This window comes from Chelonia mydas, chromosome 7 (genome assembly GCF_015237465.2).
Source record: "Chelonia mydas isolate rCheMyd1 chromosome 7, rCheMyd1.pri.v2, whole genome shotgun sequence".
Taxonomy (NCBI): Eukaryota; Metazoa; Chordata; order Testudines; family Cheloniidae; genus Chelonia; species Chelonia mydas.
In genome coordinates, this window is record NC_057853.1 from 32,454,005 (window position 1) to 32,464,504 (window position 10,500).

Consider the following 10,500-nt stretch of genomic DNA (forward strand, 5'->3'; position numbering starts at 1 on the left):
TGCAGGGAGCTCCACCGCAGGCTAGAACCAGACACAGGCATAGGCAGCAAGTTCTCTGGGCCTGGGGTGCCCATGTCCGTCCACCCACCCACTATTCAGGAATGGGAGTCCAGCTCCACCAATGCTTGGACTTATATTTTCAGAGCCATCCCATCCATAGGACGGACTGGGGCTACTGCCCCACACTTGGGGGGCCCCTGTGCTTCAGGGGGACACAGGGTCCAGGGCAGCCGGGGGGGATAACACAGGGCCTGGCACCCAGCAGCCAGCATCAGGGCCCCAGCCTGCCCCACCCCCACTCCTCCCCCCACCAGCATGGGATGCGGCTTCCTTCTCCTTTAGGGGGTGTGGGCTCCAACCCGGCCCCTGGGCAGGGCTCAGGTGGGTCTGTATTTTGGAGACACCCGGCCCAGAAGAACCCTAGTGTGTGTCATAGAGGAGGGGGCTATATCTCCTCAGCAGAAGGGGTGCAAAGTAGAAGGAACCCCTGTAACTGGGCTCCAAGGGCCCCTCCATCCAATTCCTGCAGCTCTCCCAGGTACATGGAGAACGCACAGAACTCATCACCCCTTCCCCCAAGCCTTCACCCCGCCTCTTTCCGGCTTCTGCCCCCTCCCCCAAGCAATGCCAGGAGCTGGCCAGGGGGAGCCAGTTAGGGCTGGGTCACTTGCTGCTGCTGCCAGTGCCAGGCTGCCCTGGACCCCAGGCCCCCTGAAGTGTAGGGCCCCACAAAGCACGGGGCCCAGGGCAGTAGCCCCGGTCTGCCCTACGGACTGGACGGCTCTGCTTGGAGCTGTTCTGGGCACCACCAAAAATTATACAAAATGGCGCCACGGACACAGGCCACGCGGCAGCCAAGCCCTGAGCAAAGGCAGCAGGGAAACTAGCTTTTCTGGGCCTGAGGGCCGTGAGATTGGCAGGGGGCTGAGGCCAGGGAGGAAGGAGGGGAGTGTATTGGAGGGGGCCTCTGTCCTACTCCTTACAGCGGCCCCTGCTGGGAGAGGCTGGAGTAGCTGGGAGCTGCCCCCACAGCCAGTGCTCCTGCCCCACGCCCTACAGCGGCCCCTGCTGGGAGAGGCCAGAGCTGGATTAGTCAGGCACTCCCCCTGCAGCCAGTGATCCTGCCCCACTCCCTACAGCGCCCCCTTCTGGGGAGAGGCCAGGGCTGGAGTAGCTGGGAGCTCCCCCCACAGCCAGCTCCTGCCCTGCTCCCAAGGAGGAACCAGCACCTGCAATAAACAAACCAGCCATTAGGGGCAGACTATTTTAAAACCAACTTTTTTATTAACCCTTCATGCTACTAAAAAATACACATTTAGTAGATGTGTCCCCCCCTACCCTTTGTGGGAACCCTCCAGCTGTTTATCTCAGTCCTGCCAAAGCTGTCCTACCCCAGGACCATCCACCCCCGAACTGTACAAAGCCCTGCCTGCCCTCACCCCAGCTCTGCCCCCCATGGCCTTTAATGCAACCCCCACATCACCCACTGGAGGGAGACAGTGGGGCCCAGCTGGACATGCTGCTTAGGAGTCTGTGGGCTGCCCCAGTTGGCACAGCCTCAGGAGCTCTCTGTCTAAGCTGCACCGGGAAGGCAACACCCACTCCGGATGCGTTTGCCATGGCCCTGCTGGGGCTTGTTTAGTGTGACCTATCAGAGCCCATTAGAAAGCCCTGGGCCTGGTGGCATGCTCAGATTCCCCCCAGCACCCCTTGCTATCTGCCCCGCCCCCGACAGCAGATCTCAACAGAAAGGCCTCGGTTGAGAACAGAAGACAGATGCAGGGGCATGACCACATGGGGGGGAGAGAGGCAGGGAGGGAGAATGACAGGGGAAGAAGTTTACATTACAAACTCCGGGGGGGGGGGGGGAGGTACAAAGCCCCCCATCCCCCAAGCCGAACAGCTGCGGCTCTACCCAGGGCTTTGTGCAGGGCCAGAAATCGCTTTGGAAGCTCAGGACACAGCAGCTGGACTCCGGAAAAATCAAAGTCAGCTGCTAACCCACCCCCCCAGCCTAAAGAAAGAGAGGCTCGGGGGCACAGTATGGGATGCGGCTTCCTTCTCCTTTAGGGGGTGTGGGCTCCAACCCGGCCCCTGGGCAGGGCTCAGGTGGGTCTGTATTTTGGAGACACCTCGCCCAGAAGAACCCTAGTGTGTGTCAGAGGGGAGGGGGCCATATCTCCTCAGCAGAAGGGGTGCAAAGTAGAGGGAACCCCCATAACTGGGCTCCAAGGGCCCCTCCATCCAATTCCTGCAGCTCTCCCAGACACATGGAGAACACAGAGAACTCATCATCCCTGAACCCCAGAACTCAAGGGGGCTGAGGCCATGACAGCTCCTGTCTCTGGGGGTGGTAATATTAGAGCTGCCCCACCCGCCCCAGCATTGAACCCACAGAGCCCCCTCCTCCACGCCATGGGGAGCCCAGGAAAGCTACAGCTGGGGTGAGGCAGCCCCTGCACCTAGGAGAAACGGGGGGCAGGGCGCTTCCCCATGCCCTATTTAAAGGCAACTATTCCTCGCCCCATGAAGCTGAGCCTGGCAGAGCCTGGCAGAGCCTGGCAGGGGGCAGCTCTGCGCCCCAGCGCAGGGCTCAGAGGGACTTGCGGGGGCGCTTGAGGAAGGCCAGGGTATAGTCTCTCGGGGCTGACACCTTCTGCTTCTTCATCTGCACCTGGGACTGGGCTGTGAGCTGCAGCTTGATGGCACTCGAGTTGATCTTGGCGGCCACCAGCAGCTCCTTCATGCCCTTCATCTTCTCGCTCTGGAAGGTGAGGACAGGCCCCTCGGGTGGGGGGGCGGAGGGGACCCCCGGGGCGGGGGTCCCCCCCTCCTCCTTCTCCACCGCAGAGGGCTTGTCTGGCCGCTGGCCTGAGCTGGGGCGCCGGCGCTCGGTGGCCTTCTTGGGCAGGGGTGGCTCCTCCGGCTTCGACTCGCGGCGGGGTCCACGCCGGCGCCCCTCACGGGGATCCTCACTGCCTTGCTCATCGTCCTCATTGGCCTCCGTCTCCCGTGCCACAATTGTCACCTTCTGGCGCACCTGGGGGAGGGAGGGAGGGAGGGAGTCGGGGGAGGGGCCTGCACCCCACAGCCACTGCCAAACCCCCAACCCTGCCCCCCCCAGGAGCCCAAGCTCCCAAATCCAGCAGGGATCCCCCAAAGCCCAACTCTAAACCCCCTGCCCTGCTGACAACTCCAGTACTGAACCCCTAAAACCAGCAGGGTCCCCCACACGCTCAAACCCCAGCACTGAGCCCCTCAGCACTGATCCCCATCCCCCAGCGCTCCAGCCCTGAGCCCCCAAATCCAGCAGGGACCTCCCAAGTCCCAGCACAAAGCTCTCCATTCCCCCCCAATACCACCCAAGCCCCCCAGATCAGACAATTCACCAACCAATGTGTGCTGCTTCCCAGACCCAGCCCTGCCTCCGTCACACCTGCCCCCCTCACCTGCCCATCAAAGCGCCCCAGCGACTGCACCAGGAAAGTGGCCCAGCCCACGTGCAACACAGGCGTGGGGCTGCCCTCCTCCCACTTGCAGATGCCATCATAGAAGCGCAGCAGGTGGGCGAAGCACTCGGGGTCCTGCAGGGCTGAGCCCCCAGCCTGCGCCGGGGACCCCTGAATGGGGAAGAGAGGGGTTAGTGCCTCCCAGGGGCCCAACGCACCAGGGGCTAAACAGGCCCTCCAGCCTGGTGTTCCCCCAACCCACCCCCGGATCAGCCCCATGGCCCCTCCCACCTGGTGTCCTCCCCTCCCCCACAGATCATCCCCAGAACCCTTCCAGCCTGGTGTCCCCTCCATCACCCCCCCGCCCCAACTCATCCAAGGGGCCCATCAAACTCAGTACCCCCCTCACCTCTCCTCTCTCCCCAGCACCTTTCTCCTCCAGTGGCTCTGCCAGGTTGGCCACCTCCTTGAGCAGGTTGGGAACCACGTCGTTGGCCACATCGAAGAATTCCTTATAGATCTCCTCGTCCTCCCGGCAGTAGTTATAGCTGGGGGAGGACAAGACCAAGGGAGGCAGTGAGCAGCTGGGGCCAGCCAGCCCCTAGGCCTGGGGCCAGCCCCTGTCCCATTCCCCTGCTGCCAGCCAGTCCTCAGGCCTGGGGCCAAATCAGAGCCAGCGCCCCCTAGAGGGGAAGGCCCCATGTCCTTCCAGACATGAATCACCCCAGTCTCCTTTTTAGGCAAGCAGTTCCATGGGCTGGTGGCCAGCCAGGCCCTAACAAAGGGAAGGGTTTGGGGCCATATGGCAGGCTCCTGGGGCACTCACTCCTGGATGACGGTGGCTGTATCAGCCCAGGCCTCCAGCGCCTCCTTGACATTCTTGTTGCGACAGTGGTAGCCAGCCAGGTACATGTAGGGGTAGATGTGCTCATTGTTGTAGTACTTCCTGGCTGAGCTGATGCCCTGGAGGGCGGGGAGACAGAATAAAAGGACATTCTCACCAAACTACTCAGGAACATTTATGTTTTACAAATTACATCCCAACCACAACGCCCTGCGATCCCTGCCCTGGGCTTCCCCCAGCTCTGCCAGTGCCCCTCGGTCTCGACCCAAGGCCCTCTGTGATCCAAGCCCTGGGCTCCCCCCAGCTCTGCCTGTTCCCGAGTCCTGACCCATAGTACCCTGCAATCCCAGCCCTGGCCTCCCCCCAACTCCGCCGGTGCCCCTGAGTCCTGACCCATAGTCCCCTATGATCCCAGCCCTGGGCTCCCCCCAGCCCTGATCCACGCCGCCCCCCCCCCCCCCCCCCCCGTGATCCCAGCTCTGGGTTCTTTCCAGCTCTGCCAGTGCCCCTCAGTTCCAACCCCCTGCCCTTGCGATCTCAGCCTTGTACCCCTTCACCTTATGGTAGATGGAGAGGGGATCTGGTCTGCCTGGTGTCGGCTCCAGCTCCTCCAGGTCGGCCAGGTTGCCCAGTGCCATCGGGTACCTGCCAGGGCAGCAGAGCAGACAGGGGTGTTACCTTGGGGAGACAGGCAGTTGGAATGGGGGGGAGGGACCCTCTATCCTGACTTCTGCCCCCCACAGGCGGCACTGGGGCAGCACTGCAACGCCTGGCACTTGGGGGCAGGGCACCCCAAGGCAGCAGAGGGCAAAAGACCCATTGATTTCAAGGGGCGCTGGGTAAGACCCACCCATTGGCTCCTGCCAGCACCATCCCCAGCTACGCCGCGACTGCTTGGCACACACACCCCTGCGGGCAGGAGGAGGAGAGCCGACCTGACCCAGAGCTGGGCTCTGCTAGAGAAGATCTCCATCACCACCAACCCTGCCTAGGTCCCAGCCCTGGAGCTCCACATGCTCTGTGAAGGGAGGCTGGGGTCTCCAGCCCCAGGCTGGGAGGGATTCCAAACATTGATTTCGCCGCACACAGACTGCTTAAAACATACTTCAGTCGCTAAAAACCAACGGTTACAGCCAGGCAAAGTCAGCAGAGCATGGCCAACGTGGCCGGCTGAAGGACATTTCCTTGGCGTACTTGGACATGGGACAGGGACAGTTTGTGCTACTGGTTACAAAGCTGCAAACTTTTGCCATCTCAGCTGCTCTCATCACTAAAAAATGGGCTGACCCCGAGAACGTCCTCCAGAGGTGAACATTTAAAATCGATACAAACAGGAAAAACGCTTAAAAATAAACATCAACGTTAGCTGTCAAAACTATACAAAATAAAAACCTGTGTCTGCCAAGCCTAATGATCCCCACCCTGCAGCTGGAGAAACTACTGATCAGAGGTGATCGCTCAAGTCCACTGGATGCCCCGCAATGCCCCCCAGAACTGGGATAGAACACAAGAGTCCTGGCTCCCAGCTCCCCATGCTCTAATCACTAGACCTCCCTCCCCGAGCTGTGGTTTCAAAAGTCCAGCTGTACTGACCTCTCCAGGTGCCCCATGTCGTAGAGAACCCACAGGAGCCGCTGCAAGGAAAGTGGAGGGTGGGTTACTGAGGACACAGAGCCATGGGGGGCAGGAGCGGGGAGGATGAGACCCGTGTCACCTGTGGATAAGATCCCTGTGGAAGGGAGGGACGTGCGTGGTGGAGGGACAAACGGTTGGATGAACATGGAGAGGTGTGGGGTGCGCACGGCGCTGGAGGGATGTGGGGTAGAGGAGATTGGAACAACTTGGAGGGGGCCATGTGGGGAATGAGGGAGAGGGTAGATGGGCCTGGGGATGGGGCAGGCATGGGGGTGTGCAAAGGGGGAAGGGGACTGGATGCACACATGGGAAGGGGGCATGTCCCACCTGCTGCAGCTGCAGCAGCTCCAGGCTGTCAGTGTGCAGGTCGATGGAGGGGTTGATGGCACACACCATGAAGGCCACTTCCATGTGCCGGTCACAGCGCAGGTACGAGCCCTTCAGGTACAGCCAGCTCTGTGGGAGACAGCAGCAAGTGAGTGAGGGAGCTGGGCCAGGCTACCCCTGAGCCCCACGGAGCTGCTCCTGGCCCAGAGCAGGGGGGTGAGGCTGGGAGCCAGGACTCCTTGGTTCTATTCCCAGCTCTGCCTCTGATGCTGGGCAAGTCCCTTTCCCTCTCGGTGCCTCTATTCCATCTGTGACCTCTTCAGGGCAAGGACCATCTCTCACTGGGTCTGGGCAGCCCTTGGCATCATACAGCCCCTGCCCCGATCTCAGCAGCACCTGGTCCAATGCGGGGGAGCTGGTCTCAGCGGCGTCTGGTCTGATGGGGGCCAGTGACTGAATGCACCCCTGTATTCACACCCTGCACACCATTGTAATAATCTTTGTACCAAATATGCCCTGTGAGCTATCATTTGAAATGTAACAACTCCCTGCTCAATAATATCCTGGTGGAATGTGTGGAGCAGCCCTATATGGAGGGTAACGAACATAACCAGACATTAAGACTGAAATGTGTTTACCAGACAAGGTGGGCGGGGGGGGGGGAAAAAGAGAGTGGACTGTTCCTCAAAGGACAAGCTGGCACCTCTAGCCAGGTGTCACCAGAGTTAACTGGCAATCACTGGCCAAGCAGCCACTCTTTGAGGAAGGAACAGAGCACTCTGCATTTTAGCAAACAGCATGGAACCTCTTTCACCACAAGACCCCATGGCTCCATCCTCACCACAGGAAGGAACTTGATCTCGGGGTAACCTCAGGACAGTGCATGTCAAAGGGGGATGGGACTAAGAAAACGAGGGGCAAACGCACTGGTGGAGGGGCTGTCTGCCTGTCTGTCTCTCTCACCTGAGAAGACAAAGGAACCAGTCTTTGCGAGGGGTTCTCACCAGAGAACTGGGGTTGTCCCATTGCTGGGAGCACGTGCTAAGGATTTTACCTTGAACCAAGTCCAGTTTGTTACGTTTAGTTGCTAGAATGCACTTTATCGGGATTTCCCTTGTAACTGTTTCTGACTTTACATCACATACTTGTTCTCACTCACATTCTCTCTGTAATTCAACTGGTTTAATCTTTATAAAAATCAAGTCTAATGCCGTGCTGTGTTTTAACTGAGCTGTCTGGGTAACTCCAGTTAAAATAGCAAACTACTGCATACCAACCTCTAATATCTGAGGGACAGGGACAGGACGGACAGTGCAGAAAATTCGGGACTGGGAGTGTGTTGGAATCGCCAACCAAGGCTGCTGGAAGCTAGAGCGTGGCTGGTGTTTGCTGACAGGCTGCTGGGGTCAGAGCTGCTGGACCAGGACTGCAGCTATCCACAGATCCTCAGGGTGGGACCTGCATGCTGCGAGGCTGTTTGTGGGAAACCCAAGGGGGAGCTACAGCAGCAAAGCATTGCGTGGCACCCAGGGAAGGTGGTGACACACCCCTCACTGGTCTGGATTATGCCCCAGAATGTGACAGAGCCCCCCCAGATCTTGCCCACGGTCTGAACAGCACCTGGCCCCATGGGTTGGTCCCTGATCTCAGTCTGGAAGATACCTTAGTGGCAGTAATTAATGCGGATCAGTTACTAGTTACCAGCTGCACCATCTACAAAGGTTAAAGCCCAGGGGATCTTGCACAGCAGCTTTCTGATCCAAGCAGACAGCCGCAGCCCCGCACAGACCCCAAGCCCCATTCCAACCCCCCTCACTGCCCCCCACACCCCCACCTCGCCACCTCCTGCAGCTACATCTCAATGCACCCCCCCAACCCCTCAAAGCTTATGGCCCCCCCCCACTTACCCGCTCAGCCACGCCGGCATTCACGGTCTGCCCACGCCGGTCCTCATTGCCTTTGCCATGCCAGGTCACCTCAGCCGTCTGCTCGCCGTCCCGGCCAAACACCACCCAGGCATGGTCCTCCGAAAGCGCCAGGTGCACGTCCGGCAGCCCTAGCACCTGGCAGGCCCCCACCACAGCAAAGGCCACCCCTGAGCTGTCCAGCTTAGTGCCTGCAAGGAACACATGGCACTAGGGGGTGCTGTGCTGTGCTGCAGGAAGCAGCATGGGGCTCAGGAGGGGGCGCTCTTCCCTTGCAGTCAGTGCTGACCCCTGTGCCAGTGTGGTGCTAGGGGGTGCTGTGCTGCAAAGGGCAGGGGCACTCATTAGGGGGCGCTTCCCCCTTGCAGTCAGTGCTGACCCCTGCGCCAGTGTGGTGCTAGGGGGCGCTGTGCTGCAAAGAGAAGGGTGGAGCCTGAGGGGGTGCTCTGCTCTCAGCCAGTCCCAACTCCAATGCGCCATCACTAGGGGGCGCTGTGCTGCAGGAAGCAGGCAATGGAAAAGCAGAGCTGAGCATTTTCAGGCTGCCCCAGAGCAGTGCCCCATACTGAGCCAGGGTGGTACAGTCCCCACCCCCATGCTAGTGGGCCCCCTACCTGTGATGAAGCTGAAGAGGGACTGGATGTGGGCCCGGTCTTTGAAGTAGGACCGGCTGAGGCTGTTCCAGATGACGTCCGACACCTTCTTGACCAGCTCGCGGGAGGAGAAGCCCTCAGGCCGGGGGTAGAGGGACAGGTCGACAGCGCCGCGGATCTGGGCAGTGAAGCGGGCGTACAGCGCAGCCACAATGGACAGCTCGGCCACAGGGAAGTAGGTGAGGCTGTCGGGCTCGGGGCCCGGGCGTGGCTCGAAGCTGATGCCCGGCACATTGGTGGGTATGACTCGGTTCACGGCCAGGAAATGCTCCACAAAACCCAGCACCAGCGACAGCAGCACCAGATCGGGCTGCTCCTGCTGCAGCTCAGCCTCAAATAGTCGCACCACATCCTCCACCGAGCGCAGCGGGAACAGGGCCTTCTGCCATGGCTTCAGCCCCATGGCGGGCACCCAGGGCAGCTGAGGAGAGGAGAGAGCGTCAGGGGTAGCTGAGGATAGGGCCAGGGCCTTCCCAGAGCCGGGTCAGTCAGCTGCAGCTGGGAGTCTGGAGCTGTGTGTCTGCCTCTCTCCCAACCTGTCCCCTGAAGGGGACCCCCACCCCCGTCTCTCGCCCCCCTGCCCACTGAAGGGGACCCTCGTCCCGTCTCTGTCTCTCCCCTCCCCCCCCCGCCCACTGAAGGGGACTCTCGCCCCCATCTCGGGTGACCAGCTCTTAGTGGCTTTGTCTTACACCGACAACTATCCCTCCCGCACCCCCCGCGAAAAGAAGTGTCCCTATTTTTCACACTTGCTCTCTGGTCCCCCTCCCCACATGATGCTCACCCTCCCCCAGCCCCCCTTTACCAGAGGCAGCAGCCCCTCCTCCCCCCACCAGCTTCACTCCCCCAGCACAGGCACAGCAGCAGCCATGCTCGGCCCGCAAGGCACCATGGGAGCCGCAGTTCCGCAGGGCACGATGGGAATTGTAGTCCACCTGGCCAGCCAATCACACCATGTCCCCCGAGGCATGCTCGGAGTTTATAGCTTACAATTAACCCAGGTGTCTTATGGGAAATGTAGTCTGATGCATGCGGAGGGAAGCCAGCATGCCCCAGGGCATGCTGGGAGTGGTGGTCCCGTTAACTGGCTGCCCACGAGCCCCTGGGAAATGAAGTTTGGCGCCCGAGGGGGAGGTCCCGCCTGCCGTGGTGCATTCTGGGAGCTGTAGTTCTTCCGGCAGTGCATTCTGAGACTTGTAGTCCCCCAAGGAATGATGGGCACTGTAGTCGCATGGCCTATCCCAGCCAGAGGCGTTCTAGGGGTGTCTGCACCCAACACCGGTCTGGGCCTTGGAGCCTTTACTTTTTTTAAACCTTGAGGCCATTTGATCCCTCAAAGGCCTTGTGGGAATTTTAATGATGTCATCAACCTTCCCCTGCAGGCCTGGCCCAACAGCTGACCCTGGTGCTGTGAGCTTCCCCGCAGCAGTGCCCGAGCCAGCCTTGCGAGGCAGGAGTTACAGCCTAGGGGAGCATGGCTGATGACATCACGGGTGTACTGCATGATGTCAGAGCTCTGCCAAGGCTTTCCACAGGGAGGCCATTAGGAGGCCATGGTAGGGCGAGGTTACAAGGATGCAGACTGCCCTGCCTCCCTTGTCACAGCACCCACTGCTGGGGGGCAGCAGCTGCAGGCTTCTCTCCCTGCACTGTCACAGCACCCCCTG

General features: G+C 60.4%; 1 protein-coding gene across 3 annotated transcripts; it reads right to left on the reverse strand.

Moving 5' to 3' along the window:
- Nucleotides 1-1,262: 1,262 nt before the first annotated feature.
- MEN1 (menin 1) lies at nucleotides 1,263-9,794 on the reverse strand. 3 transcript variants are annotated; one of them, XM_043551724.1, is made up of 10 exons: nucleotides 9,723-9,794; nucleotides 8,795-9,254; nucleotides 8,163-8,371; nucleotides 6,256-6,384; nucleotides 5,887-5,927; nucleotides 4,851-4,938; nucleotides 4,276-4,412; nucleotides 3,859-3,997; nucleotides 3,450-3,620; nucleotides 1,263-3,040 (listed from the first exon to the last, which is right to left on the reverse strand). In XM_043551724.1, the coding sequence occupies exons 1-10, from the start codon at nucleotides 9,723-9,725 to the stop codon at nucleotides 2,594-2,596; spliced, it is 1,824 nt and encodes a 607-aa protein (XP_043407659.1). In that variant the 5' UTR covers nucleotides 9,726-9,794; the 3' UTR covers nucleotides 1,263-2,593. The 3 variants fall into 3 exon arrangements, with proteins under 3 accessions (XP_043407659.1, XP_037761043.1, XP_043407660.1); XM_037905115.2 differs by having other exon boundaries at nucleotides 9,639-9,778; XM_043551725.1 differs by having other exon boundaries at nucleotides 9,667-9,777.
- Between the last annotated feature and the right edge of the window lie 706 nt (nucleotides 9,795-10,500).

What these genes read in the sequence shown, in the direction of transcription:
- MEN1 (XM_043551724.1), bottom strand. An exon ending in AGCTGCTGCAGCTGCAGCAG is followed by an intron (nt 5,928 to 6,255) that starts GTGGGACATGCC and finishes CTTTCCTTGCAG; the next exon opens with CGGCTCCTGTGGGTTCTCTA. An exon ending in TGGGGCGCTTTGATGGGCAG is followed by an intron (nt 3,041 to 3,449) that starts GTGAGGGGGGCA and finishes TCCCTCCCCCAG; the next exon opens with GTGCGCCAGAAGGTGACAAT.